At 38.7% G+C, this 18,669-nt stretch overlaps 1 protein-coding gene and 1 non-coding gene across 3 annotated transcripts in view; both read right to left on the bottom strand.

Moving 5' to 3' along the window:
* The window catches only part of LOC131447157 (focal adhesion kinase 1-like), a 54,029-nt gene extending 37,172 nt beyond the window's left edge, over window positions 1–16,857 (bottom strand). Inside the window, exon 1 of one of the 2 annotated variants that reach the window (XM_058618671.1) lies at window positions 16,643–16,857. Coding sequence is in view for 1 of the 2 variants with exons in the window: in XM_058618666.1 (XP_058474649.1) it covers window positions 5,597–5,615 (19 nt within the window). In the remaining variant the exon portion in view is untranslated. Of the gene's footprint in view, window positions 1–5,596; window positions 5,840–16,642 lie in introns of those variants that run through there. The other variant, XM_058618666.1, reaches the window with a different exon arrangement.
* Window positions 16,858–18,043: 1,186 nt separating this feature from the next.
* On the bottom strand, window positions 18,044–18,115 carry trnah-gug (transfer RNA histidin (anticodon GUG)). Its single transcript has one exon. It is a non-coding gene; the product is annotated as a tRNA-His (tRNA).
* Between the last annotated feature and the right edge of the window lie 554 nt (window positions 18,116–18,669).

Below are 18,669 nucleotides of genomic sequence, written 5' to 3'. Positions count from 1 at the left end.
AATGAGTATTGAGTCCATTGTTACATACGTAAATTACTCTCTCCCTTCATTGGTTTGCTGTATTAGGTAGAGCTAATTGGGTAAAACCAAGGAACAGCTTTATTGTTCATATTCAGCATTTTTTAGATTAGCCTAGCCTTTAACTGATGAACAAATACAACAGGATATGTGGTTGTCCTATCAAATGTTGTACATGTCAAGGTTTTGAAGCACAACAGGATAAATCTTAAGTTTTAAGGGCTAACAATGCTTATCTGGCTTCTGGGATGTTCATAAGGCTGTGGACTAGCATTTGAACTGCAGTTGCATGTGGAGATAAAACATAATTCAGTGCAAATTTAAACTATACATGGTATAGTGCAACTCCTTTTATTGAGAGGATATAGGTTCACCGCACTGTATTGACACTACCGCTCCCAAACTCTCACAGGAAGCTTAAGATGAGCCTTTTGGGAACCTGACACCCAGTTAGAGCAGTGATAGGGACTCTCTGTATGAGGTCAGCAGGATAAGTGTCGAAGTGCTTGACACCCTAATGTACACACAACTACTGGGTACACGCACACATGCACACACACAGAGGGGTGAAATGACAGCAGGGTTGTCAACAAAGTCTGATGTAATGGTGAGAGGAAAACCCTCAGTGAAAGGGAAATGCCAATGAGGTGACTCATGGTGTGTGTGTGTGTGTGTGTGTGTGAGAGTGTGTGTGTGTGTGTGTGTGTGTGTGTGTGTGAGTACAAACCCTTTGAAATACAACACCATAACCTTAGAGTTGAGCAAATATATTTGTGTAAGGTAAAGGGGATTAATCATTACAGGAAGGTGATAATTAACATTAATCAATACCATCTCAATTACAGATAGTTTTAACACACTATGCTCCGGGAACTTATTACCTTCCTTTTCTGCAAATTCTATATAAGCATTAAACAATATTGATTTCAACATTTAAATTAAGGTTTAGTTCCTTTATGCAAGCTTCCATCTCTCTGCTCTGAACTCAATCTCTAGCCCCATTTATTAGTATGTCCAATGCCCCATTGACAAATGACAAGATAATGATGTTTTTCAGCAATAGCATAATATTTGCACAAGATCCTATCATAAAGCCATTTATCTGCAGGCACATTCAATTTAATATTATACTAGCAATTATTATAAATGTTTGGCCTACTGTATAGCCATTACTGAGTGGTTAAAACAGACCATCTGTCCCTTCCTCTGTGACTTTACCTTTTGTAGACATGTGGTATAAGTGATATGTAGCCTGACATATGCAGCCCTGCTAATTTTCCTGCAGTCTAGGCTAAAACCTGAAGAGCTGCTGGAAAAGGTTAGTTGGACATTTTTTTTCCTCAAGCATTCCTTTATTTGCCCTTAGTGTGAGGACCCTATTGTAATTGTGTATTACAACTGTACTTGCTTTTGTTTTTCATGAGTTGATTTGAAAATGTCTGGGTTGAAAGGTGCTGGCTCAGGCTCATAACGTGATTGTTTCTTCATGGAATATTATGCAGGAGTACCAGCATGGTGCTAATTACATACTAGTCTGTTTAACAGCCTTCACTGCACATATATATATCAAAACACACACACACACACACACAGACTGGCAGGCAGCCCAAAACACCTGCTCCTCAAGCTGTTGTCAAAAAAGAAGAGAGCTGAGAAGAGCGGCACAAATTCATTTCACAAGTTTTTTTTTTACAGAAATGCATTTGACTATAATGAATCATGCTAAAAATTAACTTGATGCATAACAATACCCTCTTTGTCACTGCAAATATTTTTTAACTGGGAGTTTGTGATCTAAACAGCCTCTTGTGTAGGAGTGTTAGTAAAACAAAGAAAAGCTGTCAGTTCATGCTAAAACAATAGCTTTCACAATTGTAATTCTCAGCGCCGACGATTACGTAGAAAATATGGTCTTCACCATGGGGGAGGGGGGTGGTTTATGGCCTCATGTTTCTACTCGTGTGGTAGGAAGCATATATAGAACATTTTTGTATATGAAATAGAAGTGCACCACTTTTTAAACACCAAGAAACTGTATTGAGGTGTCAAAAATCATAAATATTTGTGGTTGTTGCTGCTGTGAGCCTATTTCAGCACCAATGTAAATCAAGCACAACAAAGCATGGGCTCTCAGTGATCACCTGCACTTGTTTTGGTGTCTGGTCTTTTTTCTTGCATGTGCTGTGGAAGCAAATCTGGCCAGAAAACACATTCAAATGTAATATATAAGTCTCATAAATGTATTGTATTGTATTGTATATAAAATGCTCATATTCTAATAAATCATGTCTGCCCCTTTTCTTTTTCTTTTTGCATATGTGTTTTTAAATATATACATCCAATTAAGATTGGGAGTATGCATAGTCCATATTTGTCATTAAAAGAAAGGAAGAGATGGAACAGTTATCGGGCCAGAAAAAGTGTGGACCAGCGCAAATGTGAAGTTTTCACATCCAGTGTGGCCCAGGAGTATAACAACAGTTTGAAATCTACTCAGCTATTATTACTGTTCGTGTCTGTGCAGTAATACCTGCTACAAAAAATGGTTTCAGGTATAAATATAAACCCCATCATCATCATCATCATCAAAAATGTATGACATGCAGCACACACGTTTACATTTCAGCAGTTTCCTCCATACTTTGCATTTTATCATTTGTGTCCAGGCAACATACCAGGAGCACACTGTGGCAATTTGAATTTACATGCATGTAATGCCTGAAGCAGCTGCCACTTTGGCTGCACCAAACAGTAAAGGTTCGAAAAAATGAACAAAACCGTGCAACTTCATTTAACAGTGAGAAACCGAATTGGTTGAAGAGTAGCAAAGGCAGATGTGAAAGCACTCCTCTTATAAGAATCAACTGATTCAACTTAAGGAGAGCAGCCAGCTGCTCTGCCTCAATGCTCAGTGTTTATTGGCTAACCTTCAAGCTGAGCTGGCACACACCCGCATGTGTGTGTGTGTGTGTGTGTGTGAGCGTCTGACCCCCCTGGACAATGGGCTGTTACTGGAGCGTGCAGTCTTACGACGCAACAACATAACGCCTGAGGCATCAGTCACACCTGCCACACACATACACCCACAAAATCAGATACTCCAACCAATTTTTTTGTCCCTGCACAGTTTTGACTTTGACCATGATAATGTGTTTTACATAATCAGGTTATTTTTATAATACTGGGGCCAAGTTGGTTTTTTAAATGACTTGATTTAGGAAATAAATAGTGGAATGGTGAGATTGAGGGGGGATATGTATACACTATAATATTGCAATATGTCATGATGTAATACTGTATTGATTCTTTGAAGTGCTGTGTCCATATATTAGAACTATTTTTGATGGAGGTAGTTGGCAGCAGGCCTTCACTCATTTGACTTTCTCACCCCTACTTCCACTCCTCTCTCTAGACAAAGACAATTGTATATTGTTTATGCATGTAACACAGTTACTTATACTGTAAAACTATCCACTGTGAGGGGAAAAACTCACTACACTGCAATATATCATATCATCATCCACATATTGGGATATGTATCATGCTACCAGATGTTTGCTACCAATACACAGCCCCACTGAGTTGTACAGGTAATGTGTTCCAACAGAGGGACATCACATTATTTCATTATTTATGAGTCCAAATACACATTATTCAAAACCTGACACTAATAGACGACAAAACACACCAACACAGACACACAGTGCGCACACAGATGATGCATACTCCAGATAAGTCCTACACACATGCAATATAATAAGGTCATGTTAACACATGAGTGCTCATACACATTTATCTGCAAAAGCACACACTGGGGTGAGACACACGCACACGCGCGCGCGCACACACACACACATGTGTTCAGTTCAGGTGCAATGATGAAGCTAACTGGCTTACTAGAGCAGCACGTGTGTTGATGTATCACACTCACTCCAGATACACCATTATGTATAATTCAACACAACAGATTGAGGGCGAATGAGCGAGGGAGATAAGCGCCATGAGTTCACACATGATACCAGTCAATGTTTTTTAAATACATAAAAAGAAAAACATCTGACATCACTATCAACCAGCACCATGTTAAAGTGCTGCCCCAGGTGAGGGTTAAAGCATAAATTTACACATGCTTACCCAATAAAAGCATATTTGTTCAGAAGAAATTGAAACTGATCATTAAATATTGAACACTTCTTTGATTTTTAATGATAGCAAACACTGGGGAGTTTGCTAGCTGTTTAATTAGGCAAAAAAAAATTAATCCTTAATTAACTGGGCTCTATGCTTGCTTTGATGGTACAATTGATTTGCAAGTAATAGCAGACAATGCTAAAGTATCTTTACGTGTACATTTATCAATTTGAATTATGCAAACAATTCCAGACCTCTGCACAATCAGGGAATAAACTCTATTGATGTTCTTGAGCCTTATCTGAATCAAGTGTCTTAGGATAAAGGATGATTAGGAATAAACAGATGAGTCCAAACCTCTTGACATTTTAGGGTGCATAAATAAATTAAATGTGACTTCATCTTACTTTTTATCATTGCATATTTATCTGTTGTGCTTCTGTTTAACCTGCATGAGATCTATATCACAGAATGCATAGCAAGTAAAGTTGACCTGTGTGCGTGTGTATGAAAATGGTAGCTCTGTTCCTTGTTAAATAAATCTCCGTCAACTATGAGCCAAGATCAAACAATTAAGATACACTGAAATGTAGATGATTTAACCTTGAAACAAAACGCTGGAGGAGGATTGTTACTCCAGGATTACAAACACACACATTTAAATGTCCAACAAATAGACACTAGCATCTACACATGTTGCCACACTGGCACAATCACTGCACATAAACCATGCATCCCTGTACTTTAAACTGACTAATTTTATACAAATAGCATCTCTGTCAAATGCACTTCACCTCCCACACATGCACAGGAATAAACACAACTGTAAACACATTAGCACACACATTAGTACACACAAGTGCACACATGCTGCGCTAACCCCCAACATCACTGCACACGCACACTTGAAGTCTTCTTACAGGCAACCAAAGAAATCGTAAACCTAATTGCATAGAACTTCAAATGCTGGAGTCAATTATAGAGCAGCCGAAAACTGACTTTGATCCAACTTCTATTATGGATTAATGTGGTACCATTTTCTTATTTATCAAACAACAATGCCTGACACAGAAAGAGCAAAACCCAAACTTTAAACAAATACAAAGTTGGTCACAAAGACATGAAATAACTACTTTGTCACATTTGGCTTTTTTGCTTAAAAATCATAACAAATTGAGTATTTAAACAATCAATTTCATCTCTTGTTTTAATTAGGGTTCAGTGCATGCAGGTGTGCAACTCCTTCAGCCCCCCCCCGTAATCATCATCATCACTACAGTAACAACTGCTGAACTGCATTCATCAGACATACAGTTGAACCAATACTTCAGGTCACAGAACATTACTTTGAAATTACAGAATTTCAACACACACACACACACACACAGAGCATTAACATACAAGAAGGTGATACACACAATATACTTCCGTGTGATAAAATCCTTACCATGATATAGTCCTTCCATAGAGAAGAGAAGAGAAGAGAAGAGAAGAGAAGAGAAGAGAAGAGAAGAGAAGAGAAGAGAAGAGAAGAGAAGAGAAGAGAAGAGAAGTGAAGAGAAGTCTCTTCCTGACAGTGACAGACAGTTTAGATAAGGGAAAGCCAAAATCCTGGGCTTCTGTCGTCTTTGGGTTTACGCTGTGATGTGCTAGCCAGCTAACTCAGTAATGATGATGAGCTTAAAGCCCAGCCTCCTCCTCCTCCTCCTCCTCTACTACTACTACAACTACTGCTGCTACTACACACTGACACACACAGCAGGAGCGGGAGTAGAGGAACAGGGAAGGGAGAGGAGAGAGAGAGGCAGTGGTAGCCTCTGACCGTGAATGGGGGGAGGGGGGAAAAAGAGAGGAAAGGAGGAAGGAGGTGGATGGGGGAGAATGAGGGGGAGGGGGTATTTTTGTCTCCCTGGAGAGGGATGGAGGCAGCAGTGGGAGGGTGAGATGTTCAAAAGGCAGAGGGGAATGGATGATAAGAGAGGGGAAAGGAGTGATGCAACTACTGCAAGAAAAGAAGAGTGGAAAAAGAGAAGCTAATGGGACGATGCAGGAAAAATGGATGATAAAGTTAGGAGGAAATAAAAAGTGAAGAAGAGAATGACCTCACAGGTTTAGGACAAGACTATGGTTGAGAAACAATGGGTGGGAGAGCTGTGTTGCCTTTGGCTGTTCTGGCTCTCAGATACAAATGAAGCCCTGAGGAGCTACTCAATTAGTCATAATGCAACTCATCACTGTCCCAATGGAATAATCCATCTTCAGAACAGACTCGAGAAACTGTGGGACTTCAGGAGGAAACAGTCAGTTGTTCAACTGACTGTGTTAAATTGATGTAAAAACATACAGTAGGAGGGTTAAAATGCAATGCTAAGTATTCTGGACAAAACTTTTGAATAACCACACAACAGTTAACTTACCCTATGAATATAAATCATGGCAAATGATTCCTAAATGCAGAGTCAGACAAGGGTACAAAGTCAGACAAGGGTGTATGAAGGTAAAGTCAAGACTATGTAATCCTTACATGGTCATATTAATTAAGCATGTCAACTTGACGCTGAAGATTATGCAAAAGTTGACAAAAAAAATACTTGTCGGGTCATCATCTGACAAAAGTGATACAAATAATCCACAATAATTTTGGTTTTAGGTTGTGACTTTTAATGTCATTTACACTCAAATGTAATATCCTGAATTCATGCTATGAACAGACTAACTGCCTGTGACATGGTGTCCTTGATGAAACACTGAGTTTTTCATTTTTGTAAGTCAATATATGCCCGACCAGGCAGAGGTACTCCTAATAGCACATTTCAAAGATGACCTGCTGGTGGTGTATGAGTAAATGTCAGGGGACTAATCGGAAAGAGTAGGATTCACACCACAGATGGTAACGGCATGGTGGTGCTAAAAGAAAACTCGGGCAACAGAGGAAATGTGTGGTGGTGGCTGAAGCTCAACTGCCATAAATGACCTTTTCCCGCTGTTAGTGCCATCATGAATTAACAACTAAATGTTCTCAAAGTGTCATAAAAATCATGCAGTCATCCTGGCACTGACTCTGCATCTGCACCATTCACCCTGGATACTGTGAAGGCAAGAATAAATCTCGAGTTCTTTCACACACACACACAATATATATATTCAGTATGCAACATAGACACATCCACAAGTACAGCATATGTGCACGTGCATATACACACACATCTGAGACACATGCACACACATACTGTACACACTCTGGCACAGACACACTCCCTACAGACAGACAGAAAGGACAAGAGTTGCTCATGAGTAAAGCAGATTAATGGGCCACTGGATTAGTGGGCCAAGATGTCAGAGTATCTGTCACACACACACACACACACACACACACAGGTTTGTTTGTGTAGCTATTCTCATTAGAACACTGCATTGACCTCCATTCATTTGGACAACCTAAACAAAGTATTGTCCCCTAACCATAACAATAACAACATAACCAGTTAAGGCCTAACCTGAACTTTAACCTAACCACAATCTTTGTCCTAAAGTTAACCACTTCCTCAGGACTAGGTTTTGGTCTCAGTGAGGTCTACTGGTATAGACAAGGTCAGCATTTATGCCAGACAAGGTCCTAAAGCGGTAACAAATACAAGCACACACACACACAAGAATGTAGATCTAAACTATGCATCCTTGAGTCCCTGATTAATGAGTAGATGTGTTAACATCGCCCTCTGGTGGTGGTGGTGCATTTTGAAGTGACGTGTCCTGTGTCTGATCAGAAGCCAGCAGCTGGTTCATCATGAAAGGACACAACCTGAAACAGCACCCTACCAGTGCATCGCCATAGTTTAAACATTCACCTTATAAATGCCTGGGCCTGCTTTAATCTATGACGCCTTAGAATGTGTAACTTGTCGCTTTATTTCACTGTTAGACAGACTTTTCTGACTGGCAACAAACGTTTGTGAACTGCTCACACTCCCACACCAAAGTCCAGCAAGTAAATCAGCAATTTTAGCTGTCAGGAACACAGGAGCCACTGGACTTCTGCTGCCTCATTTAGTTAGTTCCTGTCACTCAGGTAAGTCTGGAGACAGAAGTCTCAAAATAACACATTAGAAGTTACTGACAATGCCTGCAATGGATCAACAAGTCCTGTGTGCCATGATATAAAAATTGCTTATATTCTCTATGGACTTGTGTGGGTGTCGACTGTCGAGCACTTTACAGGACAAGACAAACTTATTTTTCCAGTCAAAAAAGACTGACGGGATAAAGCTTAAAACTTTAATGCAGCCATTTCTAAGGGAGAAGTAAACCACAAGCATCATGTTCCTGACATGTCTTTCATTACCTTGTTGACTAGCGTTGGCAAATACTGAAAACAAAAAACCCATCTAACAGACAGAGATAGAGAGAGGGAGGAAGACAGAGAGACAAGACAGCCTCGAGACAGTCTATTCTTCAATGAACCTTTGTTACAGGAGAGCGCCTGCTGGTGACTAATAACACAGACAGACACATACACATTGACACACAGACACACACTGTGGCATTACACCCACTGCTGACCTCAGCAAAAACCCGTCTGTGAGTATGTGAGTGTGTGTGTGTGTGATGTCACACCTATGGCTCGTATCCAGGTGTTTCACAATGTGTGTGGGTGAGTCTGTGTGTGCGTGTGTGTGAGGGAGACACGGAGAGAGAGAGAGAGAGAGAGAGAGAGAGAGAGAGAGAGAGAGAGAGAGAGAGAGAGAGAGAGAGAGAGAGAGAGAGAGAGAGAGAGAGAGAGAGAGAGAGAGAGAGAGAGAGAGAGAGAGAGAGTGTCTTCTGTGATCTATTATGACTATGTTTATATGGGTGCGTGGGTGCATAGTGTTTGTATGTCTGTGGCTGTGCATGAATATAGAGGGATGAGGTCATTGGTTTGGTGAAGCAGACACTGACAGTCTCTCTCTCTCCATTATACTACTCACACTTGTTATTTTGAGGGTTTTCTTCAAACAGAGATTTAAACAATCAGCATGGAGGATTTAGAGCAGGGTTCATAAGTCTCTTCTCAGGTCAAAATCAAGTACTTTTCAAGCACTTTCTATGACAAAGAGTGTTCAGCCCCTTTCCAGCTGTGGTAAATTGCATACTCACTGTATGACAATACATAAACTTTAAAATAAACAATATTTTGCTAAAGATAACCTAAATTGTATTTTGCATCAGAAGGTTAAAAAACATTTGAAGAAAAATGTCACCTAAGTAGACCGACAGAGCAACTGAGACCTACAGATGGAGCAGCTTTCATTTTCCAATTTATTTTTATTTCTCCATCGAATAAGCAAACGACTCACATAGTTATTTGTTGTGATTGAAATACACTAACATTTCTAAGCACTTTATTCATGTTTGAAGCACTTTCAAGGATTTCAATACATGTTCAAACCCTGTTAGAGGCATATACTTTATCAGTGAGGCTGAATGCAGTATTCAAACCCAATAGCATTCACCGTCACCCTCCTTCTCTCTCTGTGGCCCTCAGGTAACATAAAAATGGGAAAGCCCCCCCCCCCCCTGTTCATAGTCCATAAAAAACACGACATTGCAACAGGACACGTTTCATTAAACAGCACCCTCTCTGAATGTGAATATGAATTCTACTCTAATAAAACCCTACACAATGATTCTTATAGTTTCAGGCAGAAATGAAGAGTAAATCCAATCTCTGGCACAAAATAAAAATCCTGTTTCACTTTTCACTTTCTATGAAAGAGCTGGAAGATGAATAGTACCCTTCTGTTTTTCCTATATTATGTCATACATATTCACATAACTGCTTTCCAGTCCGCATTCATGTTTCTTCTATAGAAACAGATCATACAACAGAATACAAAGAAAGAGAAAAAACATTTGACATTTTACGTGTTATGGTTTCCATCGTATTTTAATTATCTTTGCCTTCAACCATGTTCCACTTTATTTGCGAGTGATCTTCTATGTGATTTGTATTAAATTGACAAACTTCATCATTTCTAAAATAATTTTTAATACAATGTTTCACCAAAATGTAAGAAGAACAAGCTGCCAAAGACACCACTCAAAAATAGTGACATACAACACTACAGTTTTATGAGGGGATTAAGTCTTGTTTTACACTTTGATTACATCTGTTAAGCTCTTTGTTGTAGATTCATACTGACCTACACATATATGAGAGTGATCCTTCTATTTTCATCTCTCCACACAAAAGGCACTCAACAAATTTAATTTACTTACAGTAACACCAATTACTGTTCTGATCAAAAGATCTTATATCTTGAAAAAGGTTTGTTGTGTTTGTGTTGTTGTCGTCATGTAAGATATACTGTAACCTCAGATATGTGCGGTCGACAGCTGGACAAATAGACAAACAAGTTGGGGGCAAAAAATAATCACCCACAAGGGTTTTTACTGTACAAGAGCTGGGAAATTAAACATCCTGCCTATGAAGCTAAACTATAGTTGATGTTCATGTCACATTTTCAATTTGTACAAAAGTAAACTCCATACAAAATAGGAGGAAGAACAGGAGGAGGAGAAGGAGGTCCTATCTCTGGATCATTTCTCCTTCAGCCTCCCTTCTTCCCTCATCTCAGCCTTTCTGTTTTTTCTCCTACAACCTCTTTTCTCTGTCTATATGACAAAGCTGAACAATTGCTTCTTTCTCTCTCTCGCTGTCTGACTCACTGCAATGTAATTACGGTGGCTGTCCACTCACACGCACACACACACACGCACACACACACACAGAAAGAAAGAGCAAGAAAGACATTCACTTATGTAGAATATCTGTGATTGTAATTGTTCTTTCAAAGATTCGGTTCACTGACTGTTTCTATCAAAGAAGATTTAAGGGGCAACGATTGTTATAAGTTAAGCCAAGCAGTCATTTTTATGCAAATACACTCACAAACTAATTTATACACCAGAGGAAACTATCTTCCAGTTCTCTCCATCAGCGTGCATGCGCACGTGCATGTGTGCGTGTGTGCTTGCGTGCTTGCATTTGTTACCATTTTAGGGACTTTTTCTGGCACAACCACGGACCTTGTCAGGACCAGGAGGCCTCATGGAGACCAAAACCTGGTCCTGATGAGGCAGAACCTCATTCCTTTAGGGCAAAGTTAGCCTTAAATGATTATGGTTAAGGTTAGGGCTTACTTTTAGTTTGGATTGTCCAAATAAAATGAAGTAAATGCAGTGAAGAACAGCTGCAAGTGTGTGTGTGTGTGTGTGTGTGTGTGTGTGTGTGTGTGTGTGTGTGTGTGCGTGTGCGTGTCCCAAGGAGTTACAAGTCATTAACTATGATGTAATTTCCTTCCATTGTAGCAAATTTCAGCACACACACAGAACACTACACTGTCACAGTCCATCTACACACACACACACACACACACACACACACACACACACACACACACTTACATATACAGTATATATACACAGTATACACACACACACACACACGCACACAAAAGCAAATGTATCACCTTGCTCAGAAAACCTCATATGGTACTATTTTCCAATAAACTTGTGCAGATGTTACGTAACTTTTACCACAGAGGAAATACAATACTAAAAATGTCATGGCCACCTGCTTCAAATTATTTGTATACATATTGCAATACATGCAAGTACACACAACCATACACACACTCTCATACTCAATGTAGTTTCAGGGTATAGAAATGCTGAAATACGCACGTATCGGTTTGGTTTGACAGAGAAAATACACATTTGATTCTCCTGCCTGAAATGGCCGACTCATGTACTGTAGGTACATGAAAGTGAAGTTCTTTCTAAAATGTTTGAGAAATTCCACAGAGGAGAGTTTGATTGCCGATATGAGATAATGATATTAAGACCCTGGAAGGAATAAACTATTAGATTAAATTAAATATTACATTAGAACGCAAACACCATATTAGCCACACAACTGCCTGTTGTAATTTAGTGTTAACAAAAGAAATTACAGCCACAGAAACATAACCACTGTGTATGAAAGTTGATGCAATCAATTCTCCCCCTTGCTATAATCTAAATGCCTAAGGTTATACCCTTACCCTAACCCAAACCCATTAACCAAAACCTATACCAGTATAAATTCTACCTAACCTGAACTCCAAATCCAAGTCTAAACCATCAAACAGCCCTTTCAAGTTGTGAGGGCCAGCCCAATGACCTCACAATCATGGTTTTAAACCAACATTTGACCACACACACACACACACACACACACACGTGCGTAGACATGAACACACACTCATCAAAATACACATTAAGTCTAAGAGAAGCCTGAATAGTGTTACTGCTGCTTCTGAGAGGAAGAAGGCGTTTTCCTTTTCAGCTCCTGAGGGACGCAGCATGTTTTAGGATGTACAGTAAGTGCTCTGTGACTGTGAGTGTGTGTGTATGTGTGTTTACAGACTGAATGAAGGTCCTTTCCCTTTGCTTCTGGATTGGTTGCATTCAGGAAGCAGCCCCCACACCCTTCCATGCACATGCACAAACACACACACACACACACACATTTTTCTTCATAGTGGAAGAAACCACATGCAGAAGGATGCAAGGGAATACCAATTAATCATTTAGTTGTTTTTGACCAGTAAAATGTCCTCAAATGGGGAGAGATGTCGATCTACATTTACATCTACAAGTCTCAAAAAAAGACAACGTTCTCAAATGTTTTTCATTTTGACTGCTGATATGATTAAATTAGTTACACTTACACAATAACACACACAAAGGTTTGTACAGCTATTCTTATCAGGACTCTGTACTGACTTCCATTTATTTGGACAGCCTAAACAAAACATTATCCCTATAACCTTAACCATAACCAGTTAATGTCTATATATATATATATATATATATATATATATATACTACAATTACAATGCAAAACTACAATGCAAATCTTAGCCCTAAACTTAAACAGGCTCGGTCTCATTCGGACCAGGTTCTGGTCACCATGAGGACAACATCAGTGCTTATGCTAGAAAAGAGTTAACGAAATCAAGTACACAGGCAAAAAACCCACACACACGACTAAATTAAGTTGCTGGTGAAAAACAAAGGACCTCAGTTGTCCAGGTCAACTATTCATTCATGTTTTTTTTCCTTCCTGAGGTGAGTATGCAAGTAGCATTCATACATTTGTGCAGGATACGAAACGTCCTCACAGCTGCATGTATTTGCACAGTAGGTACGAAGTGGCAAATCACTGGAGGAGGGAAAAATGCCACTGTGTTTGCTGGAGAAGAACAAGCAACTTATTCAAAAAATTCTCAAGTACAGAGTAATACTTTTACCCCAGTCAAATTACTTAATTTGGTATCATGAATTCCTCATGACATACACATATTAAGAGCACACAAGCATATTCATGGACTCTACATGCCTCCACACACTCATAGTTTGCCTCTACAGTGATTGCTATCATTAGTTAGAGTCACTATGTGTCCAACCACATGCTGCAATCTACTGACACTAGACTGCTGCCTTTGTTGCGCCCTTTATGTCTTTCTGTATGGTTCTTAAATCTAACAGTATAGCTAGAAAAGTACAGGAAAATACAGAACAGAACATAATATAATTACACAATAATATATGTAGAAAACAGGTAGAATAAATTGACCAAAAACACATGATGACCTCGCAGGGGAAAAAAGAGAGACATCAGGAGACAAACAGTGGATTGGATCTCTCTGCCATGTAGTGGACTGCTCCTGCAAGTGTGCAGTCAGTGTTTCTATAAATACAGGCCTCCTGCACTGCTCTGCAATTTACGCACACACACACATGCACTTCTGTCTCAGTGAGGACACTCACTGACATAATTCATACTACAGTTTAACCACAATAATTAAACCCCAACCTTTACCCTTAACCTAAATATAAACTCAATCCTAAAACCAAGTTTTAACCATCAAACGGCTGTTTGAAGTTATGAGGATTGGCCAAAAAGACCTCAGTCTGTCAGAGCTGTTACTCAAAATTGTCTGCACAAAAACTGAAATAAAAATACACAGGAAAAATGGAATCAGAAAAGTGAAGCTACTACACCAATTTACAATCAAAAAGCCTCCTACATTACATTTGCACAGCAATGCAATTTTTTAAGAATACAAAAAACTGAATGAGACATTCCACATAAATGGATTTACCAGAGGCACATGGTATGTCTAAAAATGAAGCAAAACAACTACTTTTCCCGCCTGTTTCACACAAACAAGGTAATGAGAAGTTTCTGCTTGAGATAATGGATTACACTGCATTCATTTTGGTTATATGACACCAATTTAGGAAACTGGGACTGAACCACATGTTTCAAATCCACATATTTGGGAGTGCTGCCTCAGACAAACTTCATTATATATCAACATATAGAAGTTGAGCGCCAGCATTTGACAAACATCCACAGAAAATGCTCTGCACAAATGTGTATTTGGTTTGTTCTGTGAATGCATCTCCCAACTAACTACTTTTAGATTAATAGGTGAGAAGATTTGGTTATACAGTTGACAGCGTTTGGAGCTAAGTGGTGGCAACAAAAGATTTCATATGAGAGAAATCATTTTAACTCTAGCTATTGTAGGATATAAAGTCTGCAGGACATCATCCTCGCAAAGGCTGTCTACTCATCAGAATAGTGATTCTTCAGATGGCAGAAATTTCATTGTTACACCTCACCTTTTTCAGTAAATGAATAAATGAGACCTTGTGTAAATTTAACATACCTAAATCAAATATGACACAAGAGACACATTAGACTATGGTGCCTGTAACAGATTAAATTGGGTCAGTGATACATTTCCTCACTACTGATTTTGGGTTGGGTCGACCAGAGAATTGCAAATGTTAGTGTGCATGACGACACTCTTATCTGGTCTGAAGCCTCAGTGGCCTAGGGATACTGCAATTCATTAGCATTTTCTTGAATCTGGAATGTGAATTGGAGGTAAAAATAAAGAAAGAAATAAAAAGCACAGCATCGTGTGGGAAATGCAGAGCATCCATCGTGTTTTCTATGAGGAGTAAGTGAGAAGCAGGTTGAATATTTAAGTGCAATTTATTTGGCAGTAACTGAAGGGGAAACCGTATCAATTGAAGATGCTCCAATATGCCAGGAAAGTGAAAGTCACCTCATTCATTCATTCATTCATGCTTCATTGTGTTTCCCATTGATTATTTGAATCAAATGTATGTTTGTATGTATGAATTATCCCTCTGTGACACTGACCCACTAGTGTTAGTATTCAACAACTTATTGTGATACAGTGCACCAATTTTCATATACTACACATTTCTTTATAGATTTCTTATAATATTGTTATTACATATATTTGATCTGCACAGTAAAGTTTCTTGAAATGTTAGCAAAAGTAATTGCTTTTTTTGCTTCATTTTACCCTTTTTACCCTACCTGCCATATTTGTAATTCACCAAAACGCCAAAGCAAATTCCTCTGATGTTAAAACCTACTTGAATAAATACAAACTAAAGCAAAAATGTGCTTAATTAAATACATTAATCACCTACTACAGATGGCCAAAAAACTGTATGATTCCAATGGTTTGAATATTGGAATTTTGGCCAAACTGCCAAACTGGAAAGGTGCTGCTAATTAAGTGAATAATGGAACATTCAAAGCAATTAATTATTCCACTATATGTGAACACATCATTTTGAAATAAATTGAACTGTTAATCTGCTGTTTTGACCGTATAACCACTTTTAAAATGCTTGTGAGTACCTTTAAAGTGCTATATCACTATAATTAAACTGTTATTATTATCATCAACAATAATAATCAAGAACACAATACTGCAATGAATCATGTCATTGGTTTAGTGCCAGTTTTAGGTGTAATTTGCAAGATCAAACATGTGGATGTGGATTTGAACTCTGCAGGCTTTAAATTATTAACAAAACCACAAAAAGCCCTTCATATCTTAATCTTAAAATTAAATTAAAGTCTTTACTTTAACTAAATGGGAAGAAAATGAAACATAACCGCTCCATTAAGATATAAATAAAGAGTTCAGCAAGTTGAGACAAATCAAGGTGGTAGGGCAAACATGAGTAGGTGAGATAGTAGGAGGGAGGGAAAACAAACGCTGAATGAAAAGAGAGATTTAGGAGCTGAATGTAGGTTAATCCGGTTCACTTCATTTGGTTAGTTAACCTTTCTCCCCAGTCACTCCTCCATGTGACGAGCTCAGTTTGATGGCAGTCAGTAGGTCACTCTTCTTTACAACTTACTGTAAAAGGAAAACTACTGCTGTTGTGAGGCTAAGCTAACTTCACCGCTCACTTTGAAGTCTGTAAAATTATACATGTGTTCAAATGTCTGGCAAAGGAAACGGCTATCGACGGGACGGACGTGAAGAGAAGACGAGAAAAAGAAGCAACGGCATCACATAATTTCTCAAAACTGCTGAAATAATCCCAGAAACACTACGTCACTCACGTTGACTTGTTCCAGGAGACGTCAGCGACGTTTGTTAGGATTTAAGTTGCAGGAGAAGCTGCTCACAGTCGGTAGATAGTCCGTTATTTCAGTCGCAGAGCTGGGAGAAGTTGCTGGTGGTGTTTTTTCACTTCTGACTGTGTCTGCCCTCCTTCTCTCCCTCTCTCCTTCCCTCCTTCTCTCCCTCTCTCTCTCTCTATCGCGTCGCCTGTTCCTGCTTCCCCCTCTCCACATCTAGCATTCCAATATGGCTGCTGCAGGGAGCGAAACACACACGGGTTTGCGCTGATATTCTCGTCAGGACACTACACTGACCAAGCCTAACTTAAAGGACAACAGTGACCACAACCAGTCATTGTCAAACCCCATCCTAATAATAATTTACACATCTACTTCAACCTTAACAAGTTCCTCAAATGTGAGATGCTGTCTCACCAGGACCAGGCTTTTGAGGACTATACTGGTCTTGGTAAGTTCACATCAGGAAAGGTCCTAACGAGGAAACAAGTGCAAGTACGCACACACACACAGAGTGAGTGAGAAACCTCATTGCAGCAAACAAACACATGAATGAACCAATATATGAATGAATGTGTACATACTTAAGAAGTTATTACGTGCTTAGTGTACCATAGTACAAGAGAGTGGTTCAGTTCATTCTAATGGGTCTTACTTAAACCTACAACTGAGAATAAAAAGCACTTTGAATTTGTACTTTAATGTACAGATAACATGTCACATACTCCACATTTTACTGTAATACAATTAAAAAAACAATATAGCAACAAAACACAACGAATAAAACGTCAATGTAAATGTATTCAGAATTTTTTTAGATGATAAATACTGCAGTAATTATTCAACATACTTTTATCTACTGGGATGAATGACATCAGACTAATAACCAATAATAATTCTAATAATTTGTTTAATTATCTCTGAAATATCTATATATAAAAATATCTGAACTATTTATTTCAGTGCACCACATATACTGAGATGAACCCAGGGCTTTTGAGGCCCCTGGTATTTAAATCAACACTATTTGAATTTGACAGTAAGCATGATTGACAACATCCTCTACAGGCTAAATATCAAACAGTCCCTGTAAATCCCTTACCTTTAGCCTGCAGTGAAATGCTCTCATTTGTGCTTTGCTCTGCAAGGGAATACAGTATGTGCTTGAGACATTGTTCAAAGCTGACATCTGGTGGTCATTACTCGCTAGTGCAGCATTACCTGAGGTTTACATTATTTTGTCCCTGCAAATTAATGGTAAATGTTTCGGTTTTACCTCCTCCTTCAATGACACTGACACCAGCATTTATTACATCAACAATTTAGTTTTTGCTTTGGTGCTGTGGAACTTTCTGTCTGTCAGCCTAAGTCCTGTGTAAAAGCTGCCGTGACCCGGATTCGAACCGGGGTTGCTGCGGCCACAACGCAGAGTACTAACCACTATACGATCACGGCTGACAGTTTCATCTCCTCACTTTCTCGGACGAGTCATTCAGCTACCCTTCCTCCTTCTATACTGAGCAGTGGATCCCAATAGTGTGAGGATAAAGAAAACATTTTAACATATCAAAGACATTTATTTTATTTATATTATTTATTTTATAAATAAAATAAAAATTAAGACATTTAGATAGAATTAGTGAAGGTATGCAGGAATGCAGAATGAGAAATGTAAAAATATTATTTGTCATATTATTGATCTGTTAATGATAACTACTGCCGTAATTATTTAACATACGTTTCTCTACAGGGGTGAATAACATCAGACTTATGTCAACCAATAATAATTCTAATAGTTTATTACATTTCTATTGATTATGTATAGAGTAAATGTATATATAGAAAGAGATTCTGATTTAAATATATATGTTGGTGCACCACATACTGACATGAACCCAGGGCTTTTAAACAATATTTGAATTTGACTGTTAACATCATCTACAGACTAAATATTCATATAAGATCCCTGTAAATCCCTCACCTTTAGCCTGCAGTGAATTGCTCTCACT

Source organism: Solea solea, chromosome 20 (genome assembly GCF_958295425.1).
Source record: "Solea solea chromosome 20, fSolSol10.1, whole genome shotgun sequence".
NCBI classification, from domain to species: Eukaryota; Metazoa; Chordata; class Actinopteri; order Pleuronectiformes; family Soleidae; genus Solea; species Solea solea.
Note: the sequence above shows the minus strand (reverse complement) of the source record. Positions and strands in the feature narration are given on the sequence as shown.